General features: G+C 46.1%; 1 protein-coding gene across 1 annotated transcript in view; it reads right to left on the bottom strand.

The window, feature by feature from the left end:
• Positions 1–240: 240 nt before the first annotated feature.
• Positions 241–19,432, bottom strand: part of LOC101900050 (uncharacterized) — a 186,190-nt gene continuing 166,998 nt past the window's right edge. Inside the window, 2 exon segments of the mRNA XM_059128199.1 lie at positions 241–11,452; positions 11,455–18,926. Of these exon segments, the coding sequence (XP_058984182.1) occupies positions 402–11,452; positions 11,455–18,926 (18,523 nt within the window). The 3' untranslated portion in view covers positions 241–401.

A 19,432-nucleotide genomic window follows, 5' to 3' on the forward strand; every position in this document is an offset into this window, starting at 1 on the left:
ACAAAACCCCAAGAATTGAAAGCTTTGGAGTCTGTAGACCAAATAGCTTTTATTTATTTTTATATTTATTTAAAATATAGCTTTCAAGTTGCATTTTACCATAGCTTTTGGGGACATATTATGGATTTGTTTGGGACATATTAAGCTTTCTTGTTTAAATTTGCAAATTTCTGTAAAAAAAGCTTTAAAGCTTTAACTTGTATATGAAATAATAAAAAAAAACAAAATTAAAACATAAACTTAACTATTTTCTTTAAGAGAACAAAACAAAAATAAAAAATTAAGAGAAAAACAAAAAAACTTTTGGATATTTTTTACAGAGCTTTTTTACGTCTAACCTAAAACCCTAAATTTATTTTAAATATTATTTTTTTTTTGCTTCTTCAACGCATTGATTTACTTCAACTTATGGTTTTTTCATTGGGATCATGCCAAAGTTCTTGGACGGCATGTACCTCACTACTGGACGTTACGATCATATTTGGTAGTCCAGTACTACTCATTGTTCTACCAACACTGCTGCCTTGATCTATGGAGAAAAGCTCTACTTGCCGTTGCTCTTTGGCATTGGCCAATAAATCAAAAGCTTTGCCCTTTCTCGCCCCAATCAAAGGAGCTGGCACAGCGGAGGCTATGGCTTGGCTAAAAGCTCCTATATTATCGGAATCACTTGCACTGACCGGGGGACTGTAATAAAATGGAGGTTTGGCCCCATTACCCTTTGCAGGTACTTCGGTTTGACCTTCCCCCTCCAATTTATGGGCATTACGTTTTGTTACCAAATCCCAGTTTGGTGGTTCTGGCACGGTACCGGTACCTAATAAATCGAAATACAACGGAGGTATGGAATAACGTATAAATTTGTCATTGTTACTGGTGCGCGATGTGGAACTCTCATCCTGGGCCCTACCCTCTCTGTACGATTGCTTGTAGTAGTGGACAACTTCCGGTGAAGCTTTTTCTTCCTCTTGCCTCACCGATTGGGCTTTTACAATTGCCACCGAATGGCCCGAAAAAGCTCCATCAGAATCGGATTGATCCGCAACTAAGGCCGAGGGTTCCTGAGAGCTTTCATATTGACTGTAGTAGAATGGTGGCACCGGTTTTGTATTTGTCTCCAAAATCGTGGTCTTTGCCGTTATTATTTCCGGATAGTTACGCGACTGTTCGGTTTGTGTCTCTACCCCAGAGTTGCTATGTGTGAAAATGGCATTACTAATGGGGTCGGAAGTTGTGGTCTTGGCTGTAATAATTTGTGGTACAATGACATTTTGATTGGTTTGTTGCAACGACACCTCTTCCAGTTTACGACCCAAAATAACGGCATCTAACAGGGCAATGGAGGATAGACGATCTGTGGATGGGCCGCCATTGGCCTCAATGAATTTGGCCAAACGTTCAGGGGAGGGAGGAGAGGGTAATGTTGGGGGATGGGGGGTTGTGGTGGTGGTTGTTGTTGTTGTTGTGGTGGTAGTAGTGCTGGTGGACGTTGTTGTTGTGGGGGATTCTGTGCTTGTCGTTGTTGTTGTGGTAGTGGGGGTTGGTTCCTGATTTATTTCTGCTTCGGAGATTTCTTGTGACTGTTGTTGTTCTTGTTGTTGTTGTTGCTGTTGTTCTTCTTCTTCTGTTTTTGTAACCTTACTCAAAATAACCTTATCTAAATTAGCTATGGATATAACAAGGGGAGAGGATTCATTGGATTCGGGACGTAATAGGGGTACTATGGGTCTTACATATGATGGGAACAAGACACCGGGTACCGGTGTGGCTTTTGAGGTGGTTGTTGTCGCCGCTTCCGTAGTAGATTCAGTTTCAATTGTTGCTTCCGTAGAGGTCGTAGTGGTGGTAGAGGTGCTTGTGGTCTCAATCGATTCTGGTGTCTTGACCACAATTATATCCGACTGAGGTTGTGTGTTGGTCATGTCCTCGGTGTGAGCTTCCTGTTCGGTTTTACCGCTCGAAGCCTTGGCCTGCTCCTCCAGATAAGAACTGAATGTCTTGTAGCCCTCTGTAAATGTTTGAGGTGGAATTGGCGTGGTGGTTGTGGTGGTGGTGGTGGTCAATACACTAGGCGTTGCTTGAGTCGAGCTTTCTTGCCTTACATAGGGTTCAGTGACGCCCTCTAGCGGCGAAACGGTACTCTCCTCCATGCCATCTATAAGTTTACCCTTACGTATGTTGGCATCGAAAAGTCCCTCCAGTGGTATGGTGGAGGTTTCAATTTCCCTTAGCACCTCTGGTACCGCAGACTTACCATAACGATCGCTTTCACTAATACCCTCAGGCAGGGAATTACGTACCGGTTGCGATACTCTGTGGCTGGTCAACTCAATGGGTGTGTAATCCGTTACCGAGCTACGACCTTCAATCTTAATATCACCACCACGTACCAGGTGAATATATTTCACCAAATTCACCTCACCGATTTTCTCAACCTTGGGCAATGACTCAACACGATAGACAGCCGAACCGGGTACAGGCACCAATTCATGGGTAATTGGATCTCTGACCCGCTTCTCTTCCTTGGTGATGATCTCAACCACACGATTAACCTCAGCCACCTTTTGGGGTGGCAATGCTATTTCCTGTACCGATTCCGGTTCGTATTGTGGTGCCACTTCTGTTATGGGATTCATGGTGGCATTTTCATCATCCGACAAAGTGAAGACATGCAGCAATGTGGTGCTGGGCGGTTGGGTGGTGGTAATGCCACCCGATTTGGGCGCCAATTCCTGGGAATCCTGTGATGAAGAAATCGCATTAACATTTACTTGTGCTTGATCAATGTTGTTGGTGTTAGAAACAGAGGTGCCATGGAGAAGAGTGTCGTCCACAGATGTCGTGGCGGGTGTAGTGGTGGCAAAACCATTAATTGGTGAAATGGTGGAAGTGCTAGCTTCCGGTGTACTGGGTTGTTGTGGTGGTGGTAATGGTGTTGTGGTGCTGGAGGACATGGTATCATCCATTGTTTCGGGTTGTGTAAATTGTATGGATTCTGTGGGTGTCTCAAGAGTTGTGGTTTCAATGCTGTCTTGTTCTCCACTTTCTGGCTGGGAAGCCGCCGGTGGTACATCACCCAAAGGCATTTGATCCTCAGCTGTTGGGGTTAGTGGCGTTGTGGTCTCATAGTCCATAGCCATGTCATAGGTAGTGTTAGTATCTTGATCACCTTCCCCGTCATCGTCTGTGGCTGGTGCCGTTGTGGTGTACTCGGCATTTTGCTCTTGGATCAATACCTTTTGTTGCAGCACCTCATCCACCTCCGGCTTCTGTTCCCCACTGTTGTCTTCCTGTGTTTCGGGATTATAGAATGGTATGACAATTTTGGGTTTGTTTGTGGTGTGTTTCTTGCTGTTGATATCGAAGATCTTCTTATTGCGGGCATTCAGAGCCTCAATATCAAGATCTTCGATCAGAGAGGTGTCAATATCTGTGGAGGTGGCTTCCGTGGTGGAAGGCCCAGTGTATTTGCGCTCATAGGCGGGCGTGTTAATTGGTATGAACGGAGCTGGTTTAGTAGGTATTAGTGGTGTGGTTGCTTCAAAGTTTGTGGCCACTGGTTTAATGGTTAGACTTGGCGGCACTACACCCGGTGGACGGTTAACAACGCGCGGTTTGTTGGTGGCACGACTGATGCCGAAACGGTTTGAGGTTGGGGTGGTGGGTTGTTGGCCAGGGCGACCAGAGCCGGGACGATTGGGTATGTTGACCACCCGTGAAGGATTGTTGGATTGTTTGCCACCCGTCGAGGGCAGGGCAGGTCTAGAGCCGGGCAATACACGATTATCCTTGGGTTTGAGTGGTGACTTGGGAACATTACCCTTACCGGGTATATTCACAACCTTGGTGGGTACATTAGGTCTATTCTTGTGTTCCTCTTTGTTTTCTCCCTCCGATTCTTCGTCCTCTTCCTCGTCTTCATCTTCATCCTCATCTTCTTCATCATCCTCGTCTTCATCTTCCTCATCATCTTCTTCCTCTTCGGCTTCATTCTCTCCTCCGGGAGCTGGGGTATTGGCCGCACCAATCTTGGGTTTACCCAAAATATTTGGCCTATTGAAGAGCGGAGGTCGGGTCACCACTGTCCTGGGCACATTTGTGGGCCTTGGAGTTACTGTGAATTTCGGTTTCACCGGATTTACCTCCTGTTGTTCCTCTTCCTCATCTTCATATTCCTCGTAGTCTTCACCATTATTTTGCACCTTGAAACGATCGGTACCCGGCAAAATATTACCTCTGGGATCCTTGCGCACAAAACCTTCACCGGTATTTATGTTGCTCCTGTTGAAAGGATGGAACCGGCCGAATTTACGTCTCACATATTTCTTCTTACCCTTGGCCGCAGCCGATGAACCTCCAACAATGCTAGTGGGTGTGGTCTTAAGGCGTGACAGTGGAGGTTTTGTGGGATTAAATGGACGCTTGACAATTAACTTACGCTTGAAGGTGGGTCTGCCATTGGGCGCCGGTGTAGTAGTGGTGGTCGTTGTGGACTCCGTTTCGGGTATCTCAGTGTTGTCGGTGGGTATTAGCTTGGTCCTGGGCACAAATGGCTTACGTGTGGTCACACCACTACTCAAATCTTCTTGATGGGACTTCCTGGCCAGATCATCGTCATCTCCCGAACCTGAACCTTCTTCATGATGCTGTCCATCTTCCTCCAAACTGTTTGTATTGGTATTGGAATTCTTTTGATCGAGTAGCTTCTTCAATCTGGCATTGACTACACCCTCCTCTTGATCACCCTTGGCCAGCTGTTCCTTAACCTTGTTGCGTATCTTCTGCAATTCATTGCTATCACCCGAACCGGAACCATCAAAACCGCTCGCTTCCTCATGGGTGGTCTTGTGTTCCAAAAGTTTCTTCAACTTATCATTGACCACACCATCATCCTGATTACCCTTGGCCAATTCTTGTTGGACCTTGTTGCGTAATTTCAGCAATGGATTATCGGTTTGTATTATCACCTCCTCGGTGGTGTGGTGATGTCTCAGGCGATCGCTGAGCACACCTTCTTCCTGATTACCCTTGGCCAATTCCTCTTTGACTTTGTTGCGCAATTTCAGCAGAGGGTCATCCTTTTCAGTTTCATTACTGCCATTCAATAGCTTTTTGCTGAGAACACCTTCATGTTCTTCTCGCTCCTTGGCCTTGGCCAATTCTTCCTGGATGCGATTGCGCAATTTCAAAAGGGCATCTTCTTTCTCCGCTTCGGTGAGGTGTTCATTCTTACCATTTTTGAATAGCTTTTCGCTGAGCACACCCTCTTTGCCATCCTCCTTGATTAGGTCATTGTGTACCTTGTCTCGAAGTTTTTGTAGATCCAATGCCTTTTTGGCTTCCTTAGCGGCAAGGGATTCTTTGGTTTCTGTCGACGATTCACTATCCGTTGCTGGGGCCAGGGTGGTAATTTCCAGTTTTTCTTCGGGTATTATTGTGGTTCCGGTGGATTCGGAAGGCATTTCGGTACTCATTTCTTGGGGTTTCATGGTGGTGGTCAGGATCAGGACTTCGTCATTTGTGGCTGGTGTGGTGGTTAGAGGTTCAGGAGCATTGGTGGTGGTGGTTATGGTTGTCGTGCTGCTAGCTGTGCTACTTTCATCTGTAGATGGCGTTGTAATGCTAGTCTCACCTGCAGACGGCGCGGCGCTGGTGGTTTCAATTTGTGTTGCCACCGTGGTCTCATCTTCCTCATCCTCACCACTCTCCTCTTCTTCGTCCTCATCCTCATCATCTTCACCACTTTCGTTGTCTTCTTCATTTTGATTTCCCCGTGGAGCTTCCGTGGTCGTTGTCGTCGTCGTGGTGGTGGTGGTTGTTGTCACCGGTAAACTGAAACGTGAAGGTGGCACCCTAGCTCCCAAAGTTTTGGGTGTGGACAATGCCTTGCTGCCATAACGATTGCGATAGGTGGAACTAAACGAGGGTGCCTTAGGTCTACCCGTTGTACTGGGAGCCACCGTTGTGCTTCGGGCACTGCTAAAACCTGAGGGTAAACTAAATCTACTACGTGGACGTGCCGTGGTTTTTACCACAACCGGTTGTACTTCCCTAGAATCCTCATTTTCCTGTTCTAAACTCAACTCCTCATCCTCTTCTTCATCCTCATCTCCCTCTTCATCGTCTTCTTCATCCTCCTCATCATCATCCTCTACACTATTTGCCCTGACATTGTTATCGGAAAATTTGGTACTACGATTGAAACCAATGCGTGTGGAACCGGGCCGCTTGGCGGACAAACTTAATAAGGTACTGGGGACAATGGGTTTTTCGGTCGTCGTCGTCGTCGTTGTTGTTGTGGTTGTACTGGTGCTAGTCGTTGTGGTAGACTCAGTAGTGGCCTCTGTGGTACTTACTTCCGGTTCCTCAGTGCTACGATTTATGGGCCTCACAAGCTTGCGCACAACCTTGCGTATGCGCTTGACGTTCGGCGTGACCTGTGTGGGCGTTGCTTCCGTGCTCACTGGGTTCGCCGGGGTAGTACTACTACTACGACTACTGGGGTCAGTTTGTGTTTCGGTTAGTGTAAGAGCTTCAATTGTGTGTTCGACTATTTCACTAACACTACTGAGACTATCTAAGGCTTCCGCCGATACAGTGTTGGTAGAATTAGTAGCACTACTTGATAGATCGGTTTTAGAATTGGAATTTGTAAATAATGGACGTTTGAATTTCAAGACTTTGATGCGTCTTGGACTAGAACCTGGAGTTCGTACTGTTGTTGTAGTTGTGGTAGTACTAGTGGTGGTGTCGGCTTGTTGGGGTGCTTGAGTTTCTGTAAGTTTTGTGCTGATGGTGGTTGCCCTCTTCTCATTTACCTGAGAGTTTGCTTTGAGAACATCTTCTTCTTCGTCGCCGAGATCTTCATCTTCATCCTCCTCGTCATCATCGTTGTCAGCATCTTCGTCTTTCTTCACGACTTCTTTGCGTTTAAATACTCCAAATGGTTTCCTAGTTGTGGTCGAAGTTGTGCTGGTTGCTGTCGTTGTACTTGGTGTTGTTGTTGTTGTTGTTGTGGTTCTAGCTGGGAACTGATATTTCTGAAAACGTCGTTTAGAATCATCATCAAGATTAGCTCCCTTATTTTCATTATTGTTGTTATTATACTTAAACTTTGACTTAGAACTAAATGATTTATCATTTTCTAGAGGTCCTTGACCTGCAACCTGATCATCATCTTCATCCTGATCATAATCATCTTCGTTACTCTTATCATCATTTTGGTTAATATTCTCTTCAGGTTTATCATCATTTCCATCTTGACTAGATGCCTTAAATTTAAGTGCAGGGTTAGTTTTGATTTGAATTCTATTCAAATAATTGGCTACGGTGCTGTTAGAATTAGAGCTACGACTACTACTACTACTACGACTACTACTACTACTTGACTCTACAGTTTGGGGGTTAGTAGCAGTGTGAGTGTGTTCTGGGCTAGCTGCCGTCTCAGATTGTAAGTCTGAGTTGTGTTCTGGGGTGTTGGTGTTGGTGGGTAGTGTAGATATGGGCTTCGTTGGGGGAACATGATTTCTATTCGTTAATAAGGTCTTAAGTCTAGTATTGGTGGGGGGCCCTGAGTCTTGTGACGTAGCCGAGTCCTGAGTCCGTCTGTCTTGGTTGGTGGTGGTGGTGGTGAGACGTAAACGATTTTGTAAATTCGGTTTTATGGCAAGTCTGTTGGGGGCGAGATCCTCATCCTCATTTTCTTCATTGGAATCAGATTCCTCACTTTCGTCATCCTCCTCATCTTCATCGAGATCATCCTCATCATCATTATTCTGCTCTCTTTGTGGCTGCAATTGGCGATTTCCAAATGGCCGAGGTCTCACAAATTGTGGCCGTTGATTATTAAAAGGCTTCAATGTGGCCCGGGTGGCTGGCACAGGCTCAAGCTGGGTGGTCTTGGAATTAAGTCTTTGTTGACGCTGTCCAAAAGTTCGGCGTGTCACACTCTCAACCTCTTGGTCCTCATTGGTTTTATCACTTTGCCGCAAGAGATTACGGCTAAAGGTGGCTCGATTTGATTGAGCGCCAAATGTACGACGTGTTGCCACTTCTATGGATTCTTCGGGTTGTTGGTCAGCCGGAGCCTTAGTTGTAAATCTCGAACGATTGGCAGCGAATAAAGGTCGCTTGGCAAGGGGCGTAAGTTTTGTGGTGATTTCTTTTACCTCTTCTTCGTCAGCAGCGGCGTCCTGGGATGATTCAGTGGTCCGTGAACGAAAACCGCTACCAAAAGAACGGCGTGTTGTGGTTTCGTTTTCAAGCTGGGTGTTGGAGTTCGATTTCTCTGAGGCTTGAGTAGCTCTTGAGCGGAAACCAGCCACAAAGGAACGTCGGGATGTGGACTCATTACCCGATGTTACATCAGAGTTTGGAGTGGTAGAATCTGTTGTTGTGGAGAGATCGCTAGATTCCGTGGTTCGTGAGCGATAAGCAGCACCAAGGGCACGGCGTGTTGTGTCCTCAGAGTTCGCCGTCTTCGTAACGTTTTCCGAGGTTACCAACTTGAGGCGTGTGATCTGAGTAGACGTTTCCGTCGATTCCTCTTTATTCTCCACGGGAGATGCCGTCGAAGTTTTCCTGATAATCTTTTTAACAATCACCCTACGCCGTGGTGTGGCCAAGGTACTTTGCTCCGTTGTTTCCGTTAGCTCCACACTGGGTAATGTTGTTTCTTTTTCCTCAGCTTTAACGCTCTCCATGGTTGTTTCATCCTGAGGCATTTCCATTGTTGCCATGGAAGATTCTGTTGTGACAGAGCTAGCTGCCTCCGTGGAACTGGCGGAAATTTCTTCTTTGTCGGGAGTTTCACTGGAAGTTTCTTCGGCTGCCGAATTCTCCGAAGAGATGGTAGTTTGTTCCTCATCATTTCCCAACTCTCCTGACATGACCTCAATCGAAGCTTCGGAGGATTCAATGGGAGATGTTGATGTCGACGCCGTTTCTGTTGTTTCTTCCGAGAACTCTTCAATGGAAGGTTCAGGAGATTTCTCAGTTGTTGTTGTTGTTGCCTCAGTTGTGGTCGTAGAGGTTGACTCCTCCGTTTCCTCTGCAATCTCAGCAGCTTCAGTGGTGGTTGTGGTTACGCGCGAAATTGCCCCATAGGGTTTCCTGGAGGGAAAAGAGCGTCGGGTGGTTTCTTCGTCTTCAACGGCAGCTGGTTCCTCGGTTGTGGAACTTCTGAAACCATTCGGGCGCAATGCTGGCCGTTGTGCGGAATTCAGAGATTGACTTGAAGTCCTACTCAGACCACCAAATGGCCGCCTCGTGGGTAGTGTACGTTTTGTTGTGGATTCTTCTTCGGTGACCTCATCTTCCTCCTCAGCTTCGGGAGCCGCCTCAGTTGTGGAACTGGAACCGCGCAAACGATTCAATGCTCCATAAGCTGGCCGTCTTGTCGGTAGTGTACGTTTTGTTGTGGCTTCCTCGGTGAACTCATCTTCCTCTTCGAAGGCTGTCTTAGTTGTGGAACTGGAACCGCGCAAACGATTCAGTCCTCCGAATGAGGGACGTCTTGTCGGTAGTGTACGTTTTGTTGTTGCTTCTTCGGTGACCTCATCTTCCTCTTCGAGGGCTGTCTCAGTTGTGAAACTGGAACCGCGCAAGCGATTCAATCCTCCAAATGTTGGTCGGGAAACAATGGGCCTAATGCCAACCAGAGGTTTTCTGGTGGTAGGTTTGGTTACCACTTCTTCTTCGTCGTCATCATCATCTTCCTCCTCTTCCTCGTCGTCTTCCTCATCGTAGTCATCTTCCTCTTCATCAGCTTCCACACGCTTACGACTTTTTTCTGTCGTTCCTTGCAAGAGGTCATTGAAAATCGGCCTAGCCTGGCCATTTACCAATAAACGTCGTGAACGTTTGGCTGGACGAAGGCTACTGCGCGGTACGGTCTCTTCGACTTCCGATTTTTTGCCACGCTGTACAAAAGATCGCTTGGTGGTTGATCTCACCGACTTGTCAATATCTTCATCTTGCAGGACGATTTCGGATTTTTCACTTGCAGCCGGAATTCTTTTGGTTGGGCGCCGTAAACGATTCACGCCAGGGCGGGATCTCTGTGTAGTTGTGGTTTCCTTATCGTTTTCTTCGGAGTTCGTTGAGAGTGCAGATTCTGTTGTCGTCTGTGTTGGATTAACTTTTCCGAAACGATGACCTCGTCGTAGGGGTTGAGCGGGAGTGGTGGATACAACCTCAATTGGTGTTTCTTTGAGATCTTCAGTGGCAGCGGGAGCCACTGTGGTGCTGGGAGTATCCTCAACGGCAGCCTCAGTTGAGCTACTGTTCGTTTCAGCGGGAGCGATCGTTGTCGTAGATATTGGAAGGCGTTTCTTGACAATGATTCTCTTCCGTTTTGTATTTTCAGTTGAGGAGATTTCTGCATCCCGGGTGGCGGAAGTAGCAGCCTCCAATGGAGCTTCAGTGGAATTTGGTTGTTCCACAGTCAAAGCCTCAGCAATGGGTGTCGAAATCGTCGACTCAGTGCTGGAGGAGGCATCTGTACTTTCCGTTATCGGAACTTCGGAAATGGTTTCATGCACCTCACTGGGGGCAGCTTCTTGGTCAGATTTCTTAGGGGCGGCAACAGTTTTTATACGTTTCTTGACAATAATGCGACGTTTGGGTTTGTCACCGGGAATCTCTGAGGTTTCAGTGGTCGTTGCAGGTGTACTCGACGAGAGATCTTCCTCTACGAGTGGGGTTTCTGTTGTGGTTGTCGTTGTTGATGGAGAGTGGTTTGCGGAGCTTTTTGTATTGAAGCGACGCCGTAAAATTTGCTTGGCCGGTGGCTCTGTGGTTAGCTCAGACGTTTCTGTTGTGGCTGTTGGGCTTTGGGTTGTGGTTGTCGCTTCATTTTTGGCCGGAGATTTTTGCCCAAAACGATGCCGAGTTATGGAGGGTTTTGTGGAAGTGGTTGTGATCTCATCTTCCTCTTCGTGTGGAGATTCTGTGGTGGTTGAGCTACTCTCCGTGGGTCTAGTTCTAAGCCGACGATTGATAGGTAGCCTAGGGGGTCGCACGGTGCTATGCTCCTCATCAGAGACTGAATTCGTTTCAGCAGTTATGGTTTCTTCTTCATGGGTATCGGTAGTTGTCTCCGAGAGTTTGGTTCGTAAGCGACGATTTCTGGGAATCCTGGAAGTTTCGGCCGTGGCAAGATCCTCAGCTGTTGATTTTGATTCGGATTCCAGCAATTGCTCATTTTGAGATGTCTCAGTTTCTTCCACCTTCTGTTTAACCTTCGTCGTTACCTCACCTTCTTCTCCTGCTTTGGCACTCAAGGTTTTACCTATTCTCCAACTGTCCTTTTCCAAATTATTGGCCGCCAACACAGTGATCTTGACCTTCTTTTCCGTTTCCGTCAGCAAACCTTCACCACCAATATCCGCCAGCTCTTCTACAGTTGAGGAATTTTCCAATTTTCCCTCAAATGCTGCATCCCCCGGGTAGCCTAAATTGACCCGGGGGTTTTCAATAAAAAATTACCCAATCCTTCGTTGATTTCCTTGGCTTGTTCCGAGGCTTCGTTATTTTCTTCCGCCTCGGCTCCATTCAAATGATTGTTGCTAATATTGAAGACATCGTGAATTTGTTTGGCCACATCAACATTGCTGGCGGAGGGATTTGCAGCCACATTGATATTGGGACTTATGGGACTGACATAGGTAATGGGCGAATCTTTGTAGTATTGATAGTATTTACGACGGTGATAAATGGGCAAAGACAGGTCACCACTATCCGGTGCCGAGGGAGGTTTAATTTCACCCTCAGCTCCGGCAGTCAACTTGTTGACGGCAAAGGCCAATTGGTTGCGCAGCAGACCCAATGAATCAGCGGTTTCTAGGATATCATCCGAATTTTCTGAACTGGAAGTTTCCGTGGTGGAAGTCGTCGTGGTCGTTGACGTGGTGGTAATAGGTCTTGCCGTTGTCGTGGTGGTGGTGGTAGGTTCTTCAGTGGTTGTGGTTGTTGTCGTGGTGGGTTCTTCGGTGGTGGTTGTTGTCGTCGTGGGTTCTTCTGTAGTTGTGGTTGTCGTGGTGGGTTCTTCTGTCGTGGTAGTAGTCTGAGCTTTACCAAACTTACTGAATTTATTCAGAACTTTAGTCTTTTGCACTGTGGTTTGATTCTCCTCCACAGATTGCAGATTGACTGTGGTGGCCTTCAAGGGTTTGGCAATTGCGGCCGCATTTCCAAATGGTCTTTTAAAGGCGAAATTCCTCTTCCCTGTTGATTCCTGATTATCCTCTTCCAACGTAATTGGAGCGGCTGTAGTTGTTGTGGTCGAAGTTGGACGTTTGAAAGCAAAGTTGCGTCTTGTAACCGTCTTCACCTCTTCCTCCTCCACAACTTCTTCCTCCTTGGCCTTATCTCCCTTTGAGGTACTTGTAATTCTTGTCAATTTCGTTGGCTGGGCCTTACCATTGACAGTTCTGGTCTCTTGCACCTCGGTAATTGTGGTTGTGATCGGAGCCTCGGTGGGCAGTTCAGTTTCAATTTCTTCAATCTCCTCGGTTTCGGTAATGATATCAGGTCGTCGTATAATCTTTCTACGTTGCTTTTGACCTTTGGGCTCTCCCTGGGGTTGTCTCGCATGTTTATAGGTCAAATCCAAGGCCAACAGCGAAGAGAGATCACTATCCTGGAATCTTACAGAACCACGGCTACGTATATTTGGTCTCCTAGTCGTTGGGGGCGTTTCAACCTCTTCAACCTCATCTTCATAGATGGGATCTTGTTTCTTGATGATTTTCGTTTTGATACGACGTATAGTTTTCACCGTACCAGGACCCGTAGGAATTGTCTCAATGGTAATGGTCTTAATGCGTTTCGAGCCATCCTCCAAAATATCAACTTCCTCGGTTTTGCCACTGTCCAAAAGGCTGGTGCGTGAAGGTTTGCCGCGTCGCTGAACAGTGCTGGATTTTCGAGTTTCCGTAGTCTGTTGAGAGGTGCGGAACTTAGATTTGGATCTATCTATGGTCCGGGTGGAGGTTGTGGTTTTGGCTGAACTTTCATTTTCCAATTTTTCAGTTTCATTTGCTTCCTGATCCGTCTTGGACTCTTCAGATTGGGAGGTCCGTTGACTGCCGAATTTACGATTATTGGCAAAGCCGAACTTGCGGGTTTGGCTATTGGCTTGAACCTTTCCACTATCCACTACTTCCTCTTCCTTTGTGGTAGAAGCTGAGGAGCTGCTAGCCGTTTGAGTCTTGCGATTTCTAAACAGCAGACGATTGGCTTGTCTTTTATCTTCATTTTCGGAATCTCCTTGGCCATTAGCCCCAAATTTCTTGGTGTTGACAGTGGTTGTGGTGGTTGTAGTAGTGGTCTTTGTGGTCTTCTGGCTGCCAGCCTCCAAAGATTCATCGCTTGCAACTGTAGCATTCTCGGAACCATTAGTGATTGATAAATCCGAACCTTCCGTGGCGGAAATTTGAGTGGCATTTTGTTGACCTTGTTCCAGAATTGTTTCCGAGCCCTGAGACTTCGTCAAACTTTCGTTGCCTTGATTTTGGACTTTTTGAATTCGTTTGCGCACCAGAACTTTTCTACGGCCATTGGAGCCCTCACTGCTTCCACTTGTCTGGGAGGATCCAAACCTACGCACATTGCTTTGACTTTCAGTTGCCTCGCTTTGTTGGGAGGAAATTTTGCCTACAGGTTTGCGGAATTTGCCATTACCTTGGGCACTTGTTTCCTCAACAGTGGTGGTTGCGGTTGTAGTTGTTCGCGTTCTGCCCTTGCCAGCTGGGCCATCGTCTTCTTCGCTACCAGACTGGGCAAGTCTAGACTTGCTCTTTGCAATTTCTTCTTCGCTCTGTTCGGTGCTGCTTGTAACAACACTGTTCCGGGACTTGACTTGTGTTTCCTCTTCCTTGGTAATAAGTTTGGTAATAGATCCGCTTAATTTCTTTTGTCCTTCACCCTCTTCAATTTGTGTTGCGTTTTGGCTTGCCGACTTTTTGGCATCTTCATCCTCCACAATTTCCTCAATGGTAGTGGTGGTGATTGTCATGCGAATTTTACCTTCACCCTCCAAGGCTTCCGATTCCTCGGTGGTCGTTGTGGTTGTCTTGCGTTTGCCTTCTTCGGTAATGTCTTCAGTGGTCGAAGTTGTGCTGGTCGAACCAAGAGCCTTCTTCTTGCCATCTTCCTCATCCGTTGAAACATCAGCGCTAGTCTTGGTAAATGGTTTGCGTACCTTACCACTGTCTTCCTGGGAAGAGGTTTTTGTAAATGATCCTCGTCGTTTTCCTTGCACTTCCTCACTGGAACTTTCCACCAATGATTTGCTGACAGCTCCCCGTGTTCTTCCATTAATTTCCTCCTTCTCCTCCTCAGTGGTTGTGGTAACCTTGCTTACTGGCCTGCGTCTTTTGCCATTTTCTTCCTCCACCACCGTTTCCTCGGTAATGGTTTTGGTAACGGGTCTGCGTCGCTTGCCATTACCAAACTGCAGCTGCGTTTGGGTTTTACCCTGTTGCTTGGCCAAATCCAAAGCCAGTAGCGAGGATAAGTCTCCCTTTTCCACAGGTCGATATTTACCACGATTTATTATCTTTTCCCGGCTTGTCTCTTCGCGACTTTCTTCCAGAGATCCCGTTTCACCCTTCAATTTCAAATTCTTCGAACTATTTTCTTGTTCTGCCTCTTTTTCTTCTTGTTCCAGATCTTCGGTGATCACAATTGTTTTGATTTTCTTTTTGGTGATAATTGTACGACGTTTGCCATTGACAATTTCCGTGTGCGTGGTAACCTCTTCTTCGCCCTCATTTTCTTCGATTGCTTGGGTGCCACTTTTCACAAATTTACGGTGTTGGCCATTACCAAATTGCTGTTGTTGTTGTTTGGCTTGCTTCTTGGCCAAATCTAAGGCCAGCAGGGAGGAGAGATCACCTTTTTCTGTGGGACGATAGGTACCACGGGAAATGGTAGCTGTCGACGAGGTTTCAGTGACTTCCTTTTCGGTGACATCTACGGTTTTGGTGGTGCCTTGTTGAGCATCATTGTTATCCGTTTGAGTCTTGATGCGCTTGACAACTACACGTTTTCTGGGCTTGTCTTCGGTGAGGTTCTCCGTTGTGGTCCTTGAGGTGAAAGTTGTTTTCTTGTTGGATTTCTCAACCTTCTCTTCTTCCGATTTGCTTTCAGTCTCCGGAGCTGCTGTGGTTGAAACTCGAGTCTTAAACAAAATACGACGGGTGGTTTCCACATCTAAAGGTTGAACAGTTGTGCTGGAAATTGCTTCCTCGGTGGTGGTTGTGGATTCTTCGGTTTTGGTGGTAGTCGTTTCTTCTGTACCTCCAACGACTTCTTCGGATTTCTCGACTTTAGTTTGTCCTCCTCTTGATATGGCTTTGTAGGGTTTATTGCCCGCCTGGCTCGTAAAGGTGGTGGTCTTCACTTCGCTATGGAAAGTCTGACTCTCTTCGCCATCCTGCTGCTTTCCAGCCTGATAAATTTGGCCACCTCTGGAAATCTCCTTATAGGACTTGGTTTCAGTTTCCGTTGTTTCCTCTTGTCCTTCTGTGCTTGCATTCTCATAGATCTGTCCACCTCGAGATATAACCCGGTAAGGCTTCTCAGCTGCCTCTTCCACAACCGTTGTTGTTGTAATTGTTGTGGTATTTTTGCCATTGTTTTTGGTAAAGGCTGACAATTCCTCTTCGGTAAGATGAATGCCACTGCTATTCCGCACAATGGCCTTGTAGGGTATATTTTCGGTAGTGCTCGAGTAGCGTGTGCGAGTTCCACTTGATACCTTATGCTCTTCGTTTTCTTCCTCGGCATGTGTTGCAGAACCACGATTACGGGTAATTGTGGTATAAGTTTTCTTCCCATGGGCCTCAAGCGAGGAGTCATCAAGGTCTCCGGATCCTTCAAGCGTTGTGGTAGTGGTTTGTACACGTTTTATGGTATTATAGGATTTGGTTCCGTCATTCGAATCTTCGGCCTCATTGCTGGCCTTGTTATCTCCCTGGCGGCTAGAACCTCGAGTTAGAGTTGTGTAGGTCTTCTTTTCGGAAATCTGGTGGGCGGCATGTCCATCGGTTTCTGTAGAGTTTTGGTTCTCTTCAGATCCCTTGGAGGATGTGGTTGTGCTTTGGGTGCGTTTTAGGGTACTGTAAGATTTTGATCCGCTCTGTACCTCCTTATCCTCATTGCTTCCTGAAGCGCGATTCGAACCCCTGGTTATGGTTGTGTAGGATTTCTTTTCATTGACTTCACCTTGGGCGCCAGTTTCATGACTTTCAAAGATATTACCTTCTGATTTTCCGGTGGTGGTGGTTTGGACACGTTTTGTGCTACTATAGAATTTCGATCCACTATTTTCATCCTCAACATTTTGTGCGGAACCTCTGACCTTTCCACGTTGTATGGTGGTATACGATTTGCCATTGCTTCCCAGACCATTTCCATTGTCTGACTCTTCAGTGGTGGTAACGGTGGTAGTAGTGGTGGTTATCGTCTTGAAGAAACCATTATCATTCGTAGCAGCATCATTTCCTGCGGTTTGATGGGTACGTTTTATGGTGGTGTACGACTTGATGGCCTTTCCGGAATTTTCACGACTTGATTCTGAGCTGCCCAATTCTTCAGAGTGAGTTTCAGTTTGGCTTTCTTCAGTTACCGATTTCTGGGAGGATTTTGAGTTTGCGGTTTCACTTTCGGTGTTGCCCATTGAGGATTTCTCCAAGGAACTAGTCCTGTCAGTATGGCTTTCATCTGCTGACGATTTATCCGTGGAGCTTAAGGTGGCAGAATTTGCCTCCACGCTCTTAACGGTCTCAGTTTGAGTTTCATCTGTGGATGATTTCTTCGCAGAAACGACAGCGCTGGAATTAACCTGAGACTGTTCAAGTGATTCCGTTTGAGTGCCACTGCTTGCCTCTGAATGACTTCCGCTCTCAGTTTGAGTTGCTATTTCAGTTGATGACGTGGTGGCGCCCAACGTGGCCTCTTCTTTCTTTACACTCTCCTCTTCTTCTTTGGTGTGGCTAAGGCTTACAATGGATTCAGTTTGAGTGTCAGTTTGTGTCTTCGAATGATTTTTGCTCTCAGTTTCCATTGACGACGTGGTGGCGCCCAACGTAAGCTCTTCTTGCTTTTCACCCTTTTCTTCATTTTTGCTGTGAGAACGGCTCAGATTAACATATTTCTTTTGATATTCCAAGGCACCTTGATTATCTTCGACGGCATTGACTTGGCCTCGTTGTGCAGAAATTTCACCAACATTTTGGGAGGACGTTTCTTCGGCTTTCCTAACACTTTCATTACCTGTATTTGTTTGTTCGCTCTTAACCTCACTTTCGTTAACTACATTTACAAGGGGAATTTCAGTTTTTTCATTTTCAGGGGCGGGGGCAGGGGCAGGGGTTGTTGTTGGATTGGGTATAACATTAAGATTAGATTCTTGTGTATTTTCATGCCTTAATTCTAGGTTAACATCAGTACTACCCTCTAAACCGGCAACTACTTGGTGTCCTTGTCCCTCATGTTCTTGTTGTTCGTGTTCGTGTGAGTCGTGATTTTTATTATCATTATTATTAAAACTAGAGTTGTGCTTAGTGCTCAAGACCGCCTCACTCTCGCCGGCGGTGTCCGTGAGAGAGGAAGCTGCTTGCGTTTCGTTGGTGGTAACAATTTCAGAGAGTATGGAATTCGAACTCACCTTTTTGATTTGGGTATTGACCACGGCCGCTTTAAGTTTTGTCGATTTTCCTACACTTGTTTTGGTTTCTACCGAGGCCGGTTGTGCCTCTGTGGTAGTTGTGGTCGTTGTGGTGGCTGTCGGTCTAGTACGTTTTTTGGGAAAACCAAATGGTCTTGGACTAGATACAGTACCCAGGAATTCACTATTTACAGTTTCGGTAGTGGGAGTCACTTCTGTGGTTGTTGTTGTTGTTTTTGTCTGTGAAGAACGATTGAGTAAAATCTGTTGTCTAGTTCGCAGAGGTCTCCTAGAACTAGCGGTATCAACTTCAGGGGTTTCTGTTGTTGTTATTGCTGTTTTGGTTGTACGAGTACGAGTGTTTATTGGTCTTTGTGTGGGTGTGTTGGTGGTGGTGGTTGTTGTGGGCTCTGTTGTTGTTGTTGTGATTCTTGTTCGTGTTCTATACACAGTCTTTTGACGTTCCTTAATAACTACATTTACCTCATCGTTAACATCGGCCTCGTCTTGTTTTTTGCTGTTGGTCGTCGTTGTCGATGTTGTTGTCAAACGACCACTATCTTGGCCAGACTCCGTGGTGGTTACAGGATTTAGGGAAACAGAGGAGGAGGATTCAGTCATAAGGGAATTGATTTTAAGGGAAAGGTCAACGGTTTCAGGGTCCATGTCCGAAATGTCATTGATATGAGATGTCGTCACGTCCGCTATCGTTGTCGTCGTCGAGGTCAAGGGTGTCTCATTGGTTGTAATTTCAGGGTTAGTATTGGTTGTGGGTGTGGTGCTATGGGCTATGGGAGTGTCTGAGGGTGTGGTGGTTGTGGCAGTATGGGATGTTACAATAGTTTCAGTAGGTGTAGTAGTTTCTAAAATAGATTGTGGACTGGTAGTGGTGGTTGTTGTTATTGGAGTCTCTGTTGTTGCTGTTGTTGTGGTGCTCAAATCTGCTTCACTGGCAGCTGTTGTTGTTGATGTTTCTGTAGCTGTTGTTTCAGTTTCAGGTGAGGTTGTAGTTGTTGTTCTACGACCTATGGTGGCATAGGTCTTCTGTGTATTACTGTTGTTCGTGGAGGTGGTTGTTGTTGTGGTAGTTGTTGTTGTTGTAGAACTATCTTGTGTGCTGGATTTATTATCAGTCTTTACTTGTACCGTATTTTCATGATCCAAATTGTCCTCTTCGTCATCATCGGCATCATCATCACGAGAAGCTTCGGTAGTGGTCTTGGCTGGTCTAGAACGTTCCAAATACTTATACCTGGAAAAATAGGAAAATTATCGTCAAAAATAAGTCAAAAAAAGTAGTTAAGTGCGACCGGGCCGAACTCTTAATACCCTTCATTTGGAAGGATCTTGAAAATGTTAAAAAAATTCTTAGAAAAATAACGCCTAAGTGAAAACCGCTATACGGGAGCTATATATATGAAGACGTGGACCTGCATAGACAATTTTCAGTCATAGGCTGTAGTACCAATACCGAACTCAAAATACGAAATTTGAAATAATTCCGAAGAGAAATGTCGCTAAAATCATAAAAATGCCAAATATCGGAAGGTATCGTTGTATGGGGGCTATACGAAAACTTGGATCTGATTACGCATCTTCTTGCCATAGGCTGTGGTACCCATTACGAACTTCAAATACGAAATTTGAAACAATTCCGGTAGATAATGCCGGTAAAATTATCAGGATTCCGAATATCGGGAGGTATCTTATATGAGGGCTATACAAAGACGTGGACCTGCATAAACAATTTTCCGAAAT

Source organism: Musca domestica, unplaced genomic scaffold (genome assembly GCF_030504385.1).
Source record: "Musca domestica strain aabys unplaced genomic scaffold, Musca_domestica.polishedcontigs.V.1.1 104, whole genome shotgun sequence".
NCBI lineage: Eukaryota > Metazoa > Arthropoda > Insecta > Diptera > Muscidae > Musca > Musca domestica.